This window comes from Oncorhynchus mykiss, chromosome 5, assembly GCF_013265735.2.
Source record: "Oncorhynchus mykiss isolate Arlee chromosome 5, USDA_OmykA_1.1, whole genome shotgun sequence".
NCBI classification, from domain to species: Eukaryota; Metazoa; Chordata; class Actinopteri; order Salmoniformes; family Salmonidae; genus Oncorhynchus; species Oncorhynchus mykiss.
This window is the reverse complement of record NC_048569.1, coordinates 79,995,486-80,017,416: the sequence shown is the minus strand read 5'-3', so window position 1 is coordinate 80,017,416 and position 21,931 is coordinate 79,995,486. Positions and strand designations below refer to the sequence as shown.

Genomic DNA, 21,931 nt, shown 5'->3' with positions numbered 1-21,931 from the left:
TCTTCTGATTGTATTGAGAGCACCTTTAGGGACAGCTCTAACAACAATTTGATACTCCTCAGGAGTGAATGTAACATTGTGTGTTCTCATGAATGCTGGATAATCATATAGTTGTCCATCATTATTCAATAATTGTTTAACCCAAATAATGTTGTTGCCAAACCAGTTCTGGAAAAATAAAGACTTGTTTTTGTATTTTATGTCTTTATTATTCCAGATTGTATACCTATGTTGGGAAAAATTGTGTTTGTACATGAGGTTCCAAGTTATAAGTACTTGTTTATGAAAGTTTGCAAGCTTAATAGGGATTTTACCCATATCAAAGTTGCATTTTAGTAAGAATTCTAGACCACCAATCTGTTGGAATATTAAATTAGGGATGATATTCCAAATGTAATCCTTATTTCTTAAATAGTTTTGTATCCATTTAATCTTAAATATTATATTAGAGGTTTTAAAATCCAGAGCATTCAACCCTCCCTCACTTTGGGTGCTACATATTACCTCTTTAAAAAATTATAAATAATTAGGTTTATTCCTCCATATGAAGTTAAATAATTCAGTATCAGCCATTTTAGTTACTGACAGAGGACATCCAAGGCAAGGAAGGTATAAACTAATCTGGACAGACCTTCAGAATTTGATATAAGTGCACATCCAGATAAAGAAATATCTCTTAATAACCAGGAGTTAAATCTCTTTCCAATTTTCTCTACAATAGGAGAGACATTTAAATTGGCCCTTACTTTCTGATATTTGCTAACTTTAATACAGAGATATGTGTTCACATCTTTTACAGTGATATTACATACTGAGTTTAATTCACATATTTTCAACGAAAATAATTCACATTTCATAATATTCAGAGATAAACCTTATTCATGTGAGAAGGCATTAATACACTCAATAGCTTTCCTGACTTTATTATGATCTTTCAAAAAAAATGGTGGTGTCGTCAGTCACTTGTGAACACCTCACATCTTGGAGCTGTTGTGCTACCTCTGAAATCACACAATCTTACAAATTAAGAAAAATATCCTCTACTAATTAAAATAGTCGATTTAGTATCTCGAAATGTTTAGATAGTATGTCGACATACTATCTACGTTTACAAAAATCGTGGCGGGGATACGCTTCCATGCAATCAGAATCGTCAGATATCCCTGCTGATTTGGTGAAGTAGTTTGCCAAGTGTGAGTGTTTTGGAAACATAGTTGAGACTTACTTGTGTGTGGTGGGAGGAGGCAGCGGTGCAGACCAGCTTCCACCCGATGGTCTTATTTTAAACCTTCAACGCCGGGCGAGAAATACATATCTAAACATGGACCAGTATAACGAGTATTCCTAAGAAATGTGCCAGTATTAGTTATTTGTCTACACATAAGTAGTTAACGGTTTCACTATGCCCGATGGACAGTGTTCTTTAATGTTTGGCAGTTCCTGATGCAGGCCTATTTTTTTCGATCTGGAAATTTCTTGACGGGAAAACCAAGATTGGGCAGCTTGGCTAGCTATCCCAGTATTACCCTTTTCGCTGCATCCCCGAATAATTATGCGGGTTATGTCGTTGCTTTGATTTTGCATGACCATATAATCTACTTTTAGCATGTCAATTTAAGTATAGATATTTTTTTATTCAAACAGTATATTTTATGGGATTAGAGGTAAATCAGAAACAAATATGGTGAATTGGAGGCGGCTGCTGCGGGTATCGAACCGCTCCTTTTTGGCCTTAATTTTTTTCTTCTCCATGTCTACGACGTGTCTCTACTTCATATATGTGGCTCCTGGAATAGGTGAGTTCATTAGCTAACTAAACACGATCAACTAATGTTATCTTATCGCTAACTACCCAACCATGGCATCATCAGGGATGCTTTCCTGACAACTAGCTGGCTAACGTTACTAATTAGCTTGTTGCTAGCTAGATGGATGGCTGGCTGGCTGGCTGGCTAGCTAGCTAACGTTACTCAAATCAGAGTTAATTCATCGTGACTGTGTGGCCAATCGGACAAGTTAGCGATCAGTTTACAAACTGTTAGGATTCGTTAGTGAACCGGTACCTTGTCGCTCTAAGTTAACTAGCTAGTCATGTGGATGATTGCGTTATGTTGCTACAGTACTACCACGGATCTGTGCAAAACTGCTACAGTAACTAGCTAATTATATATTTTTTTTTTATAAAAAAATGTAATTCTTGCAGATGTGAAACATAAGGTGCATACATGTATGTTTCGAAAATCGGTTTGAAAGCGATTATTATTCACGTTTCTAAATGTCAAACAGCGTCGGTATTGTAGTTCACATGGAACCAAATATGGGCGAATGTAACTGTTGAAAACCCTAGCAACATACGGAGTAGGGTTTTTGAGAGCTATGTTGCTGCTAGCTAGCTAGCCAGCCAACTATCGTTAGTTAGCTAGCAGCACAATATAACCAACTATCGTTAGTTAGCTAGCAGCACAATATAGCCAACTACCGTTAGTTAACCAGCAGCACAATATAGCCAACTACCGGTAGTTAACAAGCAGCACAATATAGCCAACTACCGGTAGTTAACCAGCAGCACAATATAGCCAACTACCGGTAGTTAACCAGCAGCACAATATAGCCAACTACCGGTAGTTAGCTAGCAGCACAATATAGCCAACTACCGTTAGTTAACAAGCAGCACAATATAGCCAACTACCGTTAGTTAACAAGCAGCACAATATAGCCAACTACCGGTAGTTAACAAGCAGCACAATATAGCCAACTACCGGTAGTTAGCTAGCAGCACAATATAGCCAACTACCGGTAGTTAGCTAGCAGCACAATATAGCCAACTACCGGTAGTTAACCAGCAGCACAATATAGCCAACTACCGGTAGTTAACCAGCAGCACAATATAGCCAACTACCGGTAGTTAACCAGCAGCACAATATAGCCAACTACCGGTAGTTAACCAGCAGCACAATATAGCCAACTACCGGTAGTTAGCTAGCAGCACAATATAGCCAACTATCGTTAGTTAGCTAGCAGCACAATATAGCCAACTACCGTTAGTTAACAAGCAGCACAATATAGCCAACTACCGTTAGTTAACAAGCAGCACAATATAGCCAACTACCGGTAGTTAGCTAGCAGCACAATATAGCCAACTACCGGTAGTTAGCTAGCAGCACAATATAGCCAACTACCGTTAATTAGCTAGCAGCACAATATAGCTAACTGGTTACTGTAGCAACATTGTCTGAGAGCTATCCCGATTTTGCAACTTGTCTGCTTGCTCCGAAACCAGCCGTCTAACAATGTAATAAGCTAGCTAGTTATCCTAACTAATTCATTTTCTTTCAGGGATTTCATAAAGAACATTTAACTGATGATTGACTGGGTCTGTTAGCTACCCATTGGCAACAAGCTCTTGTAAACATCTGTCATGCTGTTGGGCCATGCCATGGTGGGAATATGGGGTTGTCCACATTTACAAATCATTGACAGAGCCTGCAAGTAGGTCCACATGACCAATCCTGCTAGCTAGCTGGTTTAGTAGCTAGGGTACAGCTAAAAGGATAGGTCTATATTTATTTCACATGAACAGAGAGTGAGCAAGGTAACCTAGAAAAGGACCCATGTCTATACCATTAGTCAGCCAATGCTTACTAAGATGGCAAAAGACCAGCTGTTTCCAAGTAGGCTAACACTTGTCTTGAAAGTTATTTTGGAGCCGTTTGCTTCTTTGATCAGCAAATTCATTGTCCCATGGGCAAAATCTCTCTATAGCTAGCAGTAGCTAAAATTACTTGGGCCTTTTGTTTTCTGAAGCAACACAGGCTTTTGTTTACAAATAGTTAACCAGCTGTTAAGCCTATGTCCATAGTCACACACTGTATCTATGAATGGTACAGTGTAATGGCTACTGCTAAGCCGTAAGGATCACATTATGGACATAGTGCTGATATTATAACTACTGTTCTGCAGCACTGTTTTGACAAAGACAACAGTTAAAGTAAGTTAAGTTAAAGTAACTGTTCAGTTAAAATCTCACTTAAAAGTTAATATTCTGTTAACTCATACCCAAATAATGTTGTTCACTCATACTATATTCATATTTGTGGCCAAAGCTTATATTGGACGGAGAAAAAAACACTTAAAAACCCCACCTCAAACTTGTACCTCAAACAGACTATTAAAAAATCATGATCCTGAAGAAGATGATCTGGTCATTCAGCGGTCTACTTGCATTAATATTTTTATTGACTGGTATATGTCCACATCATTCTGTTGTTGGGGTACACCCACACCAGTCCAACACAGAACATGTGCTTTTCTTAACATGCTTAATTACCTTTTTTTGGTAGAAAAAATATTTCCCTCATATTGTAAGTCATATAGGTCACATTTCATAGAAATCTGGAAACACTACATAAATGTTTAACTATGACCATAGGAGTTGGCAAGACTGCACAGAGTAATGCTCTGTTTGATATCTCAGGAACTTCACACTGACTATGTCCCGCCTACATTTGCAATTTGGGCAACTCTGGCTACTATAGCGTTTGTCACATTAGCTGAAACCTAACCCTTTCTCTTCAAAGACTCTCTCAGACAAAGCAGTTTTCAGCCCTGGCCATGCATGGGAGGGTTTCTACTGAGGAGCTGGTAAAGTCAGCACTTAGAGAAAAAATAAAATAATACATGGATCAATGTGTTTAGTTTGGATGGCAAAAAAGAGATTCACCTGACTTTGTATACCATATGTTAGGGGCCTACTGGTTAAAATGTTTGATTTTGAAACTGCACAGACATAGAGCGGGGACATTGTTTTTAGGCCTAAATGTCATGGGTGTGGTCCACTGACTGGTTCTGTGTGGCTGGCCTGGGACGGCCTGTCTAGGCATTGGTTTGGTTGTGGTGTGCTGTTCAGTCCCTGCAGGGTTCTGTGATTCCAAAGTGTTTAGCAAAATTAACAATGCCCTGCATATTATGAGGACTTGCAAGTTGGACCTATCACTGCACTATTTCTGCGTAGAAGAGGCAAATCATTGCAATATTATCACATAAAATGGACCCCATCACCACAGTACAAAAAGGGGGCTTGCAATTTCAACCAATCACTGCATAATATGGCTAAATCAAGCCACGTCAACAAACATCTTCCCTCGTCAGTGCATTTTTGCAAAAAATTCATAGCATCTTGCCACGCAAAATGTCAGAATTGCTGCAGCAAAATCAACTATTTCCCCCCTGCAAATATAACAAAAAATCCTGGAGTGACTGGCTGATGTGGTAATTGTCACCAAAGTTGTTAGCTCTCCCAGATGAGCACAGTGACACAACTGTCTGGATGGGGACAAAAACAAATTTCAAACGTACAATACCGTTCAAAAGTTAGGGGTCACATAGAAATGTCCTTGTTTTTCAAAGAAAAGCACATTTTGTCAATTTTTAAAATAACATCTAATTGATCAGAAATACAGTGTAGACATTGTTAATGTTGTAAATGCCTATTGTAGCTGGAAACACCTGATTGGAATAATGGAATATCTACATGGGTGTACAGAGGCCCATTATCAGCAACAATCACTCCTGTGTTCCAAAGGCATGTTGTGTTTGCTAATCCAAGTTTATCTTTTGAAAGGCTAATTGTTCATTATAAAACCCTTTTGCAATTATGTTTGCACAGCTGAAAACTGTCGTCCTGATAAAATAATCAATAAAACTGGCTTTCTTTAGACTAGTTGAGTATCTGGAGCATCAGCATTTGTGAGTTCGATTACAGGCTCAAAATTGCCAGAAACAAATCACTTTCTTCTGAAACTCGTCAGTCTATTCTTGTTATGAGAAATGAAGGCTATTCCATGTGAGAAATTGCCAAGAAACTGAAGATTTTGTACAACGCTGTGTACTACTCCCTTCACAGAACAGAGCAAACTGTATCTAACCAGAATAGAAAGAGTGGGAGGCCCCGGTGCACAACCGAGCAAGAGGACAAGTACATTGTTTCTCAAACTAGATGCATCACAAGTCCTCAACTGGCAACTTAATTTAATAGTACCTGCAAAACACCAGTCTCAAGAGGCGACTCCAGGATGCTGGCCTCCGTTCTTTAATATTGGATCTTTCCGTTTCTTTGTGCGCCTTGTCTCCAATGATTGGGGCAGTTTGATTATGTAACGGGTCTGGATTATATAGTCAGTTGGTCACAGTTCGTATTCCACAGTTAGCTACGGTCAGCAGCAGAAAGAGCATGTTACACACACACACACACACCCTCGTCTGTGCTTTTACGTTGCTTAAAAAGTGTGATAATACCCTAGTTGTGATGGCACAGCACTGACCCTGATTTGCAAATGTTTGTGGTTCAGACTCAGTCTTACACTGTCTCTAATAACAGTAACAAGATTTATTTGCTTTATGCTGTTAGGCTATACTATAGTCTAGTCAGAGCTGCAGTCCTGGTTGAAGCCTTGTTACTTAGCCTGAAAAGGCGTCTGTGAATGTATTCGCTAGTGTTTCATTGGAATGGGCTCGTAGTGCTTGACCTGTCCCCCCCCCTCCCTCTGGTCGAAGACAGTCTGGCTGCTTCTGATAAGACTGCTCAGAAGCGATAATTCTCCTTTTTACCGAAGTGGATACACTCACGCATACACACATTAATGCTTGCACACTGTACACATACACAGGGTACGCACGCTCACGCGCACACTGCAGACTGAGAGGGAGTCATACTTCTGGAATCCATCATTCAACAACATTGTCATTGTTTGCTGTGGCAGGTTTGCATCCTTATAAAGATGAAAGAACTGAACTGCCACACAGGATCAACTTAAGGTCCTCTGTAATGGGTGATAAAGCAAGGCATGCAGAAGGTGTGCTTAAATGCGGGGCTGGGAGAGTGTGGTGTCTCGGGGTGTGAGTTTGTGGCGTTGCAATTTGTGTGTGTGTTTGATGTGACCGTGTCTGTAATTGATTAAATGCTTGAGTGTGTAAACTGACACGGTGTGTGTGTGTGTGTGTAACCTTAGCTGATGAGGTGTGTCTGTGCACCCTGGCTGTTTTGCTGCAGTAGTGAATAGTGGTAAATGATTCAGGGCCCTGCTGCCTGTCTGTAGTCTACCGTCTGTAGTCTACCGCCCTGCTGCCTGTCTGAGTCCCAAATGGCACCCAATTCTCTATATACCACACTACTTTTGACTGGACACCATAGTGTGTAGTGCACACTATAGGGTGCTATTTAGGATGCAACCTGAGACGGGGAATTTCCTCTTATCGTGCCTCTTATCTTGCCCGTCGGCCCGGTGCGTCTCATCGCTAGCTGCTGCTGGGCGTTAAACCGTGGCATTGGGCCGGTGACAGCGAAGGTTGTTCCTTTATGGCCAAGAGGCTGAGGGAGAGGAAGCTTTAACGCTGATGACGTGAGTCTGCTAATTTACTGTCACTGCACTTAGGAGTCACTAGACTGGTACGTGAAGGGGGTGTAATTGAACCACTCAAAACACTTCTGATTTCACTCTTCCTCTTTCTGTCCCTCTCTCTATTCCTCCCTGTACCTGTATTCCACCTCCACCTCGTTGTCCTCCATCTCTCTTCCATCCTCTCTCTCTTCCTCCCTGCACCTGTATTCCACCTCGTCATCCTCATCTCTCTCTCTCGCTCTGTCCATGCACCTTGTCGTCCTCATCTCTCTTCCATCCTCTCTCTCTTCCTCCCTGCACCTGTATTCCACCTCGTCATCCTCATCTCTCTCTCTCGCTCTGTCCATGCACCTTGTCGTCCTCATCTCTTCCATCCTCTCTCTCTTCCTCCCTGCACCTGTATTCCACCTCGTCATCCTCATCTCTCTCTCTCGCTCTGTCCATGCACCTTGTCGTCCTCATCTCTTCCATCCTATCTCTCTCTCGCTCTGTCCATGCACCTTGTCGTCCTCATCTCTTCCATCCTATCTCTCGCTCGCTCTGTCCCTGCACCTGTATTCCCCTTTTCTCCCCGTCTTCCTCTTGTTACCTCTCTGCCCCGCTCCGGCTTATTACCTCCATCTCTCTCTCCACCATCTCCCCCTCTCTCCATCCCCCTCTCTCAGCCAACACCTACTTCTTCATGGTGCAGGCCCAGGGTATCATGTTGAGGGATAACGTGAGGACCATTGGCCAGATGATCAGACTCTACACCAATAAGAACAGTACCCTCAACGGCACAGGTGAGTTGGATTGGAGCCCACCGACCCGACTAGCCAACCTCCTGTATATCAAATCAAATCAAATCAAATTTTATTTGTCACATACACATGGTTAGCAGATGTTAATGCGAGTGTAGCGAAATGCTTGTGCTTCTAGTTCCGACAATGCAGTAATAACAAGTAATCTAACTAACAATTCCAAAACTACTGTCTTGTACACAGTGTAAGGCAGGGGTGTCAAAGTCAAATGGACGGAGGGCCAAATAAAAAAATCAGCTACAAGACGAGGGCCGGACTGTTCGAATGTTCATTGAAAAAATTTTAAATGACGCATATAGTCTAGTGAACCTAATTGAACCTACTGAAAACCTAACAAATATATTACAATATGATCAGATAAATAAAGCAATATTTTCTTATGGCTCTGTCAGTAATCTTTAATTTTCAACAGACACAAAAGACAAATTTCCTTTATATAAATATCCCCATAACATGAACATTAAATGAAAGAAACCGGTATTCAAGGCACCATCAGTAGACTATATTTTCTATTTTAGCAAAAGTGGGCTAAATTTACTTCAAAGAAAAAACAATAATAGCAATTTTCTATCATCCACTCAACTGAAATATTTTTAAAATATAATTGGATTGAAATACAAAAAAATAAAGTGCAAAAATCTATTAATCAAAAACAACACTTTGTTTAAGGAGAAGTAACATGCAGTGAAAACAAATATTAAATTTTAACTTTTAAACTTGAACTGAGTAAAAACTCTAAATATGTGATTGCACAGTAATGTTCACTTGTTTGAGGTTGAGGGTGATACTTGGTGGTGTCCCATCTTTTCCACAAGTTCATCAATGTTCGGGGTAAGGCTCTGAGCTGAAGAAATCCTCAGAATTGAGTGGAGGTGTTCAGCAGTAAGTCGACTTCTGTGTGATGTTTTGTTCAGGTTCATCAAAGAAAACAGTTGTTCACACAGGTATGTGCTGCCAAACATAGACAACGTTTGAGCAGCCTGGATGCGCAGCTGGGGCATTGTGCCGGGGAGGAAACGGGCGAACTCCGCAGCACCCACTGCCGCATATTTTGCCCTCAGTGCATCATTGCATTGGAGGTCAATCAACTCCATTTGGAGGTTTGGTGGTGAGCTTTCCACGTCAACAGCAAATGGGTTACCGAGCAGTTCCAACCTGCTTTTTTGTGCTTCAAAGTCAGCAAATCGGCGTCGAAAGTCAGCGGCAAGCATACCTATTTTATCAGCCAACTGTGTGCTCGGGAACGCACTGGTAGAGAGCTTCTCTTTCATGGTCTGGCAGCTGGGAAAGTGGCTCAAATTTTCTTTCCGCATCTGCGTCTCCCACAGAGTCAGTTTGGTTTTAAATGCCTTCACTGTACTGTACATATCAGAGATGACACGATCCCGACCCTGCAGCTGCAAGTTTATTGCATTCAGATGACTCGTAATGTCACACAGAAAAGCCATTTCACACAGAAACATTTCGTCTCGGAGTTGTGTTGTGTCTTTCCCTTTGCTGTCCAAGAACAGACAAATCTCCTCACGAAGCTCGAAACATCTTTGAAGCACCTTTCCCTGGCTTAGCCATCGCACCTCTGTGTGATAAGGCAAATCACCATGCTCCGTTTCTAACTCCGTCAGAAATGCCTTGAACTGGCGGTGATTCAAACCTTTGGCTCTGATAAAGTTAACTGTGCGCGTGATGATGCTCATTACATGCTCCATTTTCAAGGCTTTACCGCACAACGCTTCCTGGTGTATGATACAATGATAAGCTGTCAGCTCACCTGTCGCGTTTTCCTCTTGCATCTTTTCCCGTATCTTCGCCACCAGTCCGCTCCTGTGTCCACACATCGCAGGTGCTCCGTCGGTTGTCAAACCCACGAGTTTTTCCCAAGGCAGCTCCATCTCATTTACACATCTTGACACCTCTTCATACAAATCATGCCCCGTAGTTGTGCCATGCATAGGACGTAAAGCCAAAAACTCCTCTGTCACGCTTAGGTTGGAGTCCACTCCGCGGATGAAAATTGACAACTGGGCAATGTCAGAAATGTCGGTGCTCTCATCCACAGCCAAGGAATATGCAATAAAATCTTTTCCCTTTTTCACAAGCTGCTCTTTTAGATTGATGGACAACTGGTCTACTCTCTCGGCAATGGTGTTTCTGCTCAGACTCACATTTAAAAAGAGTTGCCTTTTTTCTGGGCAAACTTCGTCACAAACTTTAATCATGCAGTTTTTGATGAAATCCCCCTCCGTAAATGGCCGGGCTGATTTAGCGATCTCTTCTGCCAAAATAAAACTGGCCTTGACAGCAGCCTGGCCTTGTGATTTGGCTTTTTTGAACAGAGCCTGTCGAGATTTGAGGCCTCGTTTTAATTCCTCTGCCTTTTGTAGCCTTTGTTCCATGTCCATATTCTTGTTTTTGTCCGCGTGTTTCGTTTCATAATGTCGTCTCAGATTATACTCTTTCAGTACCGCCACACTTTCTCCACACAGAAGACACACAGGTTTTCCAGCTACCTTCGTGAACATATACTCCGACTCCCACCTTGTTTGAAACCCCCGGTTCTCAGTATCCACCTTCCGTTTTGCCATTTTTGATGGGTATCTGAAAGTTAATTTTACTGTGATGCTGACGACTGCTGTGCCAATAAATATTGAAATGAAGCAGCCTACTGCTCGGTGCGTCACCTTTGCATTGTGGGAAATGTAGTATTGGTGCGTGTAAAAGATCTGCGGGCTGCCGGCTTGCTGCGGGCCGGTTCTAATAATAAATCAAGATCATCCCAGGGGCCGTAAAAAACCTTCTTGCGGGCCGGATGTGGCCCGCGGGCCTTGACTCTGACATATGTGGTGTAAGGGGATAAAGAATATGTACATAAGGATATATGAATGAGTGATGGTACAGAGCAGCATAGGCAAGATACAGTAGATGTTATCGGGTACAGTATGTACAAATGAGATGAGTATGTAAACAAAGTGGCATAGTATAGTATAAAGTGGCTAGTGATACATGTATTACATAAGGATACCGTCGATGATATAGAGTACAGTATATACGTATGCATATGAGATGAATAATGTAGGGTAAGTAACATTTATATAAGGTAGCATTGTTTAAAGTGGCTAGTGATATATTTACATCATTTCCCATCAATTCCCATTATTAAAGTGGCTAAAGTGGTATTAGCAGGGTAGTAGGCTTGACGGTGCTTTAACCAACATGGGACGGTGGGCAGCCAGAAATCCCATAAATGGCTCTCACTCACAATCTAAGGGAGTCTAATCTAAGGGAGTGAGGATTGCTATTTTCCTTCTGTTCTTGTGATTTTTGCCTGCACTTCGTCTCATGTTGTTTGAACTGCTGTCTACCCCCCCCACACACACACACACACTACCTATTAATCAGCATGATCCCTCTCTTAGCTACCTAAAAGGGGGAAGATGGGAAAAGTCCAAAGAAAAACATTTATTTACATGTCATTGTTTTGTTTCTGTAGATTACCCAGATGGCAGTAACTCCAGTGAATATATGGTTCAACCAACCACATACCTTCCTGAGAACTTCACATACGCCCAGAACCTCCCCTGCCCAGAACGCTTACCTTCTATGAGTAAGTAACCAGAATACTAACCTTCAAACATCAATTTGCCAACTAAGAGAATCTTACTGAGATCAGGTGACGGTATTATGTAACTACTCTCATGAGATAAGCTACTCTTTGTTGTATCTTTGTGTCTCTCTCTCATCTTTGTCACACTGCCTCTCCCTCTCTAGGCTGTTATCACGCTGGTTAGATCTAGATGGATGCTCTGGCAAAAGTTCAATGTTTTGCGTTAACGATAATCCCCTCTGCTGTCAGTGAAGTCTGAAGACAAATGGGAGGACTGTTCTATGGCACACATACAGTTTGTGTACCAAACATTAAGAACACCTGCTCTTTCCATGACAGACTGACCAGGTGAAAGCTATGGTCCCTTATTGATGTCACCTGTTGAATCTACTTCAATCAGTGTAGATGAAGGGGAGGAGATGGTTCCATTTATTTGTAAGCCTTGCGAAAATAGACATGGATTGTGCATGTCTACCATACAGAGGGTGAATGGGCAAGACAAAATATTAAGTGCCTTTGAACGGGGTATAGTAATAGGTGCCAGGTGCACCGGTTTGTGTCAAGAACTGCAACGCTGCTGGGTTTTTCACACTTAACAGTTTCCTGTGTGTATCGATTGTGGCTGCTTTGCGTGATGTGTTGTCTATACCTTCTTACCCTTTGTGCTGTTGTCTGTGCTCAATAATGTTTGCCATGTTTTATGCTGCTACCATGTTGTGGTAATACCATGCTGTTTTGTTATGTGTTGCTGCCTTGCTATGTTGTCTTAGGTCTCTCTATATGTAGTGTTGTCTCTCTTGTTGTGCTGTGTGTTTTGTCCAATATTGATATTATTTTTTAATCCCAAGCCCCTGTCCCTGCATGAGGCCTTTAGGTAGGCCGTCATTGTAAATAATCATTTTTTCTTAACTGACTTCCGTAGTTAAAAAAATCAAGAATGATCCACCACCCAAAGGACATCTAGCCAAATTGACACAACTGTGGGAAGCATTGGAGTCAACTTGGGCCAGCATCCCTGTGAAATGCTTTTGACACCTTGTAGAGTCCATGCCCTGATGAATCAAGGCTGTTCTGAGGGCAAAAGGGGGTGCAACTCAATATCGTAATGTTATGTACACACACCCACACACTCTGTCAGTCTTGCTCTTCGGGCTCATACATTTTTTTTGAGTTCAATTTGACTTTAATCACATTTGGTTTGCGGTGACGGGGTCTATTCCAGCTTTAGTCCTACCACTATGTTCACGTCAATGCGTGATGTGTGTGTCTTCTACCCGCATGGTTTAAAAACCTGTGATTACTGACCGTATGACAGCCTTTAGTTGAATGTTAAGTGTTGTGCCTTCTTTGTAGGGTGTCCTTCCCCATAGCTATGTATAGTAGTGATGTTTGTTAAACAGGTCTGTGTTGTGTATTCTCAGAGGGTCCTATAGATGTGAATATGACTGAGATTCCTATGGAGGAGATTGATCTGAAGTTCTCTAAATATCTGGATGTTCAGTTTGGTGGCCACTGGAAACCCAAGGACTGCAAACCACGCTGGAAGGTAGGACTGTGGACATGTAGGACTGTGGACATGTAGGACTGTGGACATGTAGGACTGTGGACATGTCAGTTATTTTACAACTTTTCCTATCTCTGTTATCAATATAGAAATGTAACTAGTCATATTTCTATTCACCTATCTTTATTTTATTTTATTAGAAGTGTATCTTATGCTTCCCCTGAATTCAAAACACATGAGCTTATACATGCTGTGGGTATGTCTGACTGTCCCCGCTCTGACTGTCCCCGCTCTGACTGTCCCCGCTCTGACTGTCCCCGCTCTGACTGTCCCCGCTCTGACTGTCCCCGCTCTGACTGTCCCCGCTCTGACTGTCCCCGCTCTTTGTGTAGGTAGCCATCTTGATCCCGTTCCGTAACCGCCACGAGCACCTTCCCATCCTTTTCCAGCACCTCACCCCCATACTGCAGAGACAGAGACTGCAGTTCGCATACTACGTCATCGAGCAGGTAACACCATTTTCTGTTTGTCTGTAAACAAGATCTGTTGTTACTGCCCACATTTATACTGTCATCCTATTTGTTCTCTTGTTTTGTCAACTCTGCCACCCACTGGTGAGAAATATAGAAACTATGATGTAGACAGAGCCATGTTGTTTAATGTCTTTCTCTTGTTCCTCCATCTTTTCCCCCTCTCTCTCTCTCCTACAGTCTGGGACGCAGCCCTTCAACAGAGCCATGTTTAATCTTTCCCTCTCTCTCTCCTACAGTCTGGGACGCAGCCCTTCAACAGAGCCATGTTTAATCTTTCCCCCTCTCTCTCCTACAGTCTGGGACGCAGCCCTTCAACAGAGCCATGTTTAATCTTTCCCTCTCTCTCTCCTACAGTCTGGGACGCAGCCCTTCAACAGAGCCATGTTTAATCTTTCCCCCTCTCTCTCCTACAGTCTGGGACGCAGCCCTTCAACAGAGCCATGTTTAATCTTTCCCTCTCTCTCTCCTACAGTCTGGGACGCAGCCCTTCAACAGAGCCATGTTTAATCTTTCCCTCTCTCTCTCCTACAGTCTGGGACGCAGCCCTTCAACAGAGCCATGTTTAATCTTTCCCTCTCTCTCTCCTACAGTCTGGGACGCAGCCCTTCAACAGAGCCATGTTTAATCTTTCCCTCTCTCTCTCCTACAGTCTGGGACGCAGCCCTTCAACAGAGCCATGTTTAATCTTCCCCTCTCTCTCTCCTACAGTCTGGGACGCAGCCCTTCAACAGAGCCATGTTTAATCTTTCCCTCTCTCTCCTACAGTCTGGGACGCAGCCCTTCAACAGAGCCATGTTTAATCTTTCCCTCTCTCTCCTACAGTCTGGGACGCAGCCCTTCAACAGAGCCATGTTTAATCTTTCCCTCTCTCTCTCTCCTACAGTCTGGGACGCAGCCCTTCAACAGAGCCATGTTTAATCTTTCCCTCTCTCTCTCCTACAGTCTGAGACGCAGCCCTTCAACAGAGCCATGTTTAATCTTTCCCTCTCTCTCTCCTACAGTCTGGGACGCAGCCCTTCAACAGAGCCATGTTTAATCTTTCCCTCTCTCTCTCCTACAGTCTGGGACGCAGCCCTTCAACAGAGCCATGTTTAATCTTTCCCTCTCTCTCTCCTACAGTCTGGGACGCAGCCCTTCAACAGAGCCATGTTTAATCTTCCCCTCTCTCTCTCCTACAGTCTGGGACGCAGCCCTTCAACAGAGCCATGTTTAATCTTCCCCTCTCTCTCTCCTACAGTCTGGGACGCAGCCCTTCAACAGAGCCATGTTTAATCTTCCCCTCTCTCTCTCCTACAGTCTGGGACGCAGCCCTTCAACAGAGCCATGTTGTTTAATCTTTCCCTCTCTTTCTACAGTCTGGGACGCAGCCCTTCAACAGAGCCATGTTTAATCTTTCCCTCTCTTTCTCCTACAGTCTGGGACGCAGCCCTTCAACAGAGCCATGTTTAATCTTTCCCTCTCTCTCTCCTACAGTCTGGGACGCAGCCCTTCAACAGAGCCATGTTTAATCTTTCCCTCTCTCTCTCTCCTACAGTCTGGGACGCAGCCCTTCAACAGAGCCATGTTTAATCTTTCCCTCTCTCTCTCCTACAGTCTGGGACGCAGCCCTTCAACAGAGCCATGTTTAATCTTTCCCTCTCTCTCTCCTACAGTCTGGGACGCAGCCCTTCAACAGAGCCATGTTTAATCTTTCCCTCTCTCTCTCCTACAGTCTGGGACGCAGCCCTTCAACAGAGCCATGTTGTTTAATCTTTCCCTCTCTCTCTCCTACAGTCTGGGACGCAGCCCTTCAACAGAGCCATGTTTAATCTTCCCCTCTCTCTCTCCTACAGTCTGGGACGCAGCCCTTCAACAGAGCCATGTTGTTGAATCTTTCCCTCTCTCTCTCCTACAGTCTGGGACGCAGCCCTTCAACAGAGCCATGTTGTTGAATCTTTCCCTCTCTCTCTCCTACAGTCTGGGACGCAGCCCTTCAACAGAGCCATGTTTAATCTTTCCCTCTCTCTCTCCTACAGTCTGGGATGCAGCCCTTCAACAGAGCCATGTTTAATCTTTCCCTCTCTCTCTCCTACAGTCTGGGACGCAGCCCTTCAACAGAGCCATGTTTAATCTTTCCCTCTCTCTCTCCTACAGTCTGGGACGCAGCCCTTCAACAGAGCCATGTTCTTTAATCTTTCCCTCTCTTTCTCCTACAGTCTGGGACGCAGCCCTTCAACAGAGCCATGTTGTTTAATCTTTCCCTCTCTCTCTCCTACAGTCTGGGACGCAGCCCTTCAACAGAGCCATGTTGTTGAATCTTTCCCTCTCTCTCTCCTACAGTCTGGGACGCAGCCCTTCAACAGAGCCATGTTGTTGAATCTTTCCCTCTCTCTCTCCTACAGTCTGGGACGCAGCCCTTCAACAGAGCCATGTTTAATCTTTCCCTCTCTCTCTCCTACAGTCTGGGACGCAGCCCTTCAACAGAGCCATGTTTAATCTTTCCCTCTCTCTCTCCTACAGTCTGGGACGCAGCCCTTCAACAGAGCCATGTTTAATCTTTCCCTCTCTCTCTCCTACAGTCTGGGACGCAGCCCTTCAACAGAGCCATGTTTAATCTTTCCCTCTCTCTCTCCTACAGTCTGGGACGCAGCCCTTCAACAGAGCCATGTTTAATCTTCCCCTCTCTCTCTCCTACAGTCTGGGACGCAGCCCTTCAACAGAGCCATGTTTAATCTTTCCCTCGCTCTCTCCTACAGTCTGGGACGCAGCCCTTCAACAGAGCCATGTTGTTTAATCTTTCCCTCTCTCTCCTACAGTCTGGGACGCAGCCCTTCAACAGAGCCATGTTTAATCTTTCCCTCTCTCTCTCCTACAGTCTGGGACGCAGCCCTTCAACAGAGCCATGTTTAATCTTTCCCTCTCTCTCTCCTACAGTCTGGGACGCAGCCCTTCAACAGAGCCATGTTTAATCTTTCCCTCTCTCTCTCCTACAGTCTGGGACACAGCCCTTCAACAGAGCCATGTTGTTTAATCTTTCCCTCTCTCTCTCCTACAGTCTGGGACGCAGCCCTTCAACAGAGCCATGTTTAATCTTTCCCTCGCTCTCTCCTACAGTCTGGGACGCAGCCCTTCAACAGAGCCATGTTGTTTAATCTTTCCCTCTCTCTCTCCTACAGTCTGGGACGCAGCCCTTCAACAGAGCCATGTTTAATCTTTCCCTCTCTCTCTCCTACAGTCTGGGACGCAGCCCTTCAACAGAGCCATGTTTAATCTTTCCCTCGCTCTCTCCTACAGTCTGGGACGCAGCCCTTCAACAGAGCCATGTTGTTTAATCTTTCCCTCTCTCTCTCCTACAGTCTGGGACGCAGCCCTTCAACAGAGCCATGTTTAATCTTTCCCTCGCTCTCTCCTACAGTCTGGGACGCAGCCCTTCAACAGAGCCATGTTGTTGAATCTTTCCCTCTCTCTCTCCTACAGTCTGGGACGCAGCCCTTCAACAGAGCCATGTTTAATCTTTCCCTCGCTCTCTCCTACAGTCTGGGACGCAGCCCTTCAACAGAGCCATGTTGTTGAATCTTTCCCTCTCTCTCTCCTACAGTCTGGGACGCAGCCCTTCAACAGAGCCATGTTGTTGAATCTTTCCCTCTCTCTCTCCTACAGTCTGGGACGCAGCCCTTCAACAGAGCCATGTTTAATCTTTCCCTCTCTCTCTCCTACAGTCTGGGACGCAGCCCTTCAACAGAGCCATGTTTAATCTTTCCCTCTCTCTCTCCTACAGTCTGGGACGCAGCCCTTCAACAGAGCCATGTTTAATCTTTCCCTCTCTCTCTCCTACAGTCTGGGACGCAGCCCTTCAACAGAGCCATGTTGTTGAATCTTTCCCTCTCTCTCTCCTACAGTCTGGGACGCAGCCCTTCAACAGAGCCATGTTGTTTAATGTGGGTTTCCTGGAGGCCATGAAGGATCTGGACTGGGACTGTCTGGTGTTCCACGATGTTGACCACATCCCAGAGAATGACCGTAACTACTACGGCTGTGGTCAGATGCCTCGTCACTTCGCAGCCAAACTGGACAAGTACATGTACCTGTAAGTCACTGAACACACCCAGGGCACACAGCAAGTCACAAGTGACCTTGTCATGACCTGACTAGTTATGAACTTGGCGTGACAACAAGTCAATGCCCCAGGCACATCTTCCAAGAAACACTTAGAAAAGCACTTCATTAGACCGCCTCCTCACTCAAGGGGAAAATAGGACCTCTGATCTTGTTTAGTGACCGAAGATGAGACATGGAGAGTTGACGCTCTCCCATAACCAGACTATGGTTTCACTTCCTGCATGGTATGGGAGACATGTACTGAAGAGTCTCTTTATGTTGATTTAGTTATTGTGGTCATTATTGTTAAATATTTTACATGTTCCTTTTCCTTCTTTACAGACTTATTTCTACAACAAAAGGAATTAATGAATGTTTTCATGATTTTCTCTGAGTTTTGTTCAATGTGAGAATAATTTGGGAATAAACCGCTTCATTTAAACAGACTGTAAAACACAGGCTTGAAGGCTAAACCATGTTGTCATTGGCTCTTACAAGGTCCTGAAGTAAGGCTTAATTTATGAACAGATTATCCTCTCTGGTTATGTGTGCATCTCTTCTAAATTTGATGGCTGTATTGTACGTAGTCTGAAAACCTAATTGTGTGTTGTAACACAGCCAGACTTGTTCTTTGTTGCTTGGTGCTTACCTTTTGATACTGACTGGTAAGGGTTCTCACTCTCTCCCCAGGCAGAGCTTGGCTATGTAGTTGTCTGTCCCCTGTCCGTGTGTATGTGTTACAGGTGTGTATGTGTAACAGTGTCTGTGTGTGTTTTGCATAGTCTACCCTACAGTGAGTTCTTCGGGGGCGTGAGTGGACTTACAGTGGAGCAGTTCCGCAAGATCAACGGCTTTCCCAATGCATTCTGGGGCTGGGGAGGCGAGGACGATGACCTCTGGAACAGGTCAGTGAGTTTGTCAGTTGGCTGTGTGTTTGAGAGCGACAGACATGTAATATCTAATTGGGTAACTTAGTGAAAGACTATCTGTCCCCTTCTCTCCCCCAGAGTGCACTATGCTGGTCTGAACGTCACGAGGCCAGAGGGAGAGATGGGTAAATACAAGTCCATCCCACACCACCACCGAGGAGAAGTGCAGTTCCTCGGCAGGTCAGTAACGCGCGCACACACACGCATTAGCAGTGCATCGCCGGTGGCATCACCATGTCAAAGAATGTTTACCTAACATTACCTTAAACGTCAAATTAGTTTTGCTCTTTCAATACACTCTGCTATGGTAAAGGTTTCTAATCTCCTTATAGGGTTCATTGTTACTCGCTACTTGAATGCAGCTGTTTCCTCATCCATTACTCCCCATTGAGCAGGTTGTCCAGCGCCCTCTGCAGGCAGGGATGTCGCTGCATTTAAATCTCATTTTATTGGTGTTCGCTTTAAATTGCTTCTATTCATCTTAACAATAACTTTAATGTTATTGTACTCGTGGAACAGTCAACTGTGTGACATATTTCAGACTTTCTGACTATCACAATTCTGTAGTCCTGCTAGCCTCGGTGTACACAGAGAGATATGATCAATAGACTAGGGGTTGCTTTCCTTCCAGGGTTTGTGTAGGTGTTTGCTCTGCCAGCTTTGAGTTATTTAATCTCCCGTTCATTGGCCGAGTCCCTTTTGCCCTGTTGAGTCATGTCTCTTTACTCAAGGAAACCAGGACTGATCCTCATACAGCCTCCAGAGTAACTCTGTCCTAGAGGACTGATCCTCATACAGCCTCCAGAGTAACTCTGTCCTAGAGGACTGATCCTCATACAGCCTCCAGAGTAACTCTACCCTAGAGCACTGGAGGGAGGGACAGTGTTTAGTTTATTTGGATCCCCATTAGCTGTTGCACATACAGAAGATACTCCCTGTTCCTGGGGTTCAGAGTAGGGGGAGCATTTCTCTTTTGGGGTTAGGGTTTTCTTTCTGCAACTGGAGCAGATAGCTTTAATACTAATGAATCAGCTTACACTAAGGAACCTCCTGGTGTTCTTATGCTTGTGTGTACAGTGCATTCAAATTATTCAGACCCCTTGACTTTTTCCATATTTTGTTATGTTTCAGCCTTATTCTAAATTGATTAAATGTATTACATTTATATAAGTATTTTTCACTCAGTACTTTGTTAATGCACCTTTGGCAGCGATCACAACCTCGAGTATTCTTGGTTATGACACTAAAAGCTTGGCACACCTGTATTTGGGGAGTTTCTACCATTTTGTTCTCTGAAGTTCCTCTCTTGCATTGTCAGGTTGGATGGGGAGTGTCACTGTACAGCTATTTTCAGGTCTCTCCAGAGATGTTCAATTGGGATCAAGTCTGGACTCTGGCTGGGCAACTCAAGAACATTCAGAGACTTGTCCCGAAGCCGCTCCTGCGTTGTTTTGGCTGTGTGCTTAGGGTCATTGTCCTGTTGAAGGTGAACCTTCCCCAGTCTGAGGTCCTGAGCGCTCTGGAGCAGGTTTTTATCAAGGATCTCTGTACTTTGCTCCGTTCATTTTTCCCTCAATCCTAACTAGTCGCCACTACCATGTTTCACCGTAGGGATGGTGCCAGGTTTTCTCAAGATGTGACACCTAGCATTCAGGCCAAAGAGTTCAATCTTGGTTTCATCAGACCAGAGAATCTTGTTTCTCATGGTTTGAGTGTCCATTAGGTGCCTTTTTGGCAAACTCCAAGCGGGCTGTCATGTGCCTTTTACTGAGGAGTGGCTTCCGTCTGGTCGCTCTACCGTAAAGGCCTGATTTGGTGGAGTGCTGCATAGATGGTTGTTCTTCTGGAAGGTTCTCCCATCTCCACAGAGGAGCTCTGTCAGTGACTATTAGGTTCTTGATCACCTCCCTGACCAAGGCCCTTCTCCCCCGGTTGCTCAGTTTCCAAATCATGTCCAATCAATTGAATTTACCAATTGTGGACTCCAATCAAGTTGTAGAAACACCTCAAGGGTGATCAATGGAAACCAGATGCATGTGAGCTAAATTTAGTCTCATAGCAAAGGGTCTGAATGCTTATTTGATTAAGTTATTCCTGTTTTTATTTTTAATACATTTCTAAAAACCTGTTTTCGTTTTGTCATTATCGGGTATTGTGTGTAGATTGAGAGAAATATTTTTTATACATTTTAAAATAAGTGGAAAAAGTCAAGGGGTCTGAATACTTTCTGAATGCATGTGTAGATACACGTTTTTAATGTGTTAATGTTTTTAAATGTATGTAAAGTATTTTGTCTTTTTTTGTTACTTCGTACCACACTAGCGCACTATAGCTATCGCTATCGGGGATCCTAATAAGTCAAATCAAATGCTGAAGATAACTAAGGTTCCCTCTAATTTCATTAGCATTAATACTAACTAAGGATTGCCCTGGTGTCATTATGCTTATGCTAGCTAAGGATCCCTGTGGTGTTTAATTGATTTGGTGTCAATACTAAGTACTAATGTGGATTGTGGAAATTATTCAACTATTTATGTTGAATATAATAACTACATTCTTTAATCTGACTCCAATATTATGTGAATAAATGCAACTGGCTGTGTGTCTCTGAATGACGGCCTAGGAACAGTGGGTCAACTGCCTGTTCAGGGCCAGAACGACAGATTTGTACCTTGTCAGCTCGGGGGTTTGAACTTGCAACCTTCCGGTTACTAGTCCAACGCTCTAACGACTAGGCTACCCTGCCGCCCCACTATAATGAACATATGTTTAACTTGCCCGTTATACAATTATTACGAGACTATACAATAGCTAATCCTGGCGACCAATGTTCTAGCATTAATTTGAGCAAGCAGATCAGAGACGTCAAGGTGTTATCCAGGCATGTATAGTGTAAATCAGTGGTTCCCAACCAGGGGTACTAGGACTCCTGGGGGTACTTGTCCTATTCATGCGGGGTACTTGAGAAGACTCATGAGACCATAGGCCTACTGGTAAAATGCACATGAGGGGATACTTCAGGGATACTCCGGGCAGAGCTAAATTCAGTTGGTGGTACAGTAAATGAAACGTTTGGGAACCACTGGTGTA

General features: G+C 43.8%; 1 protein-coding gene across 3 annotated transcripts in view; it reads left to right on the top strand.

The window, feature by feature from the left end:
- The first annotated feature begins 1,173 nt into the window (after positions 1-1,173).
- The window catches only part of b4galt6 (UDP-Gal:betaGlcNAc beta 1,4- galactosyltransferase, polypeptide 6), a 28,118-nt gene continuing 7,360 nt past the window's right edge, over positions 1,174-21,931 (top strand). Inside the window, exons 1-9 of one of the 3 annotated variants that reach the window (XM_036978494.1) lie at positions 1,664-1,796; positions 7,298-7,397; positions 8,063-8,179; positions 11,685-11,798; positions 13,220-13,344; positions 13,695-13,811; positions 17,714-17,901; positions 18,695-18,817; positions 18,920-19,021. In XM_036978494.1, the coding sequence (XP_036834389.1) occupies positions 8,080-8,179; positions 11,685-11,798; positions 13,220-13,344; positions 13,695-13,811; positions 17,714-17,901; positions 18,695-18,817; positions 18,920-19,021 (869 nt within the window). In that variant the 5' untranslated portion in view covers positions 1,664-1,796; positions 7,298-7,397; positions 8,063-8,079. Of the gene's footprint in view, positions 1,797-7,297; positions 7,398-8,062; positions 8,180-11,684; positions 11,799-13,219; positions 13,345-13,694; positions 13,812-17,713; positions 17,902-18,694; positions 18,818-18,919; positions 19,022-21,931 lie in introns of all 3 variants that reach the window. The other 2 variants (XM_036978492.1, XM_036978493.1) reach the window with 2 other exon arrangements.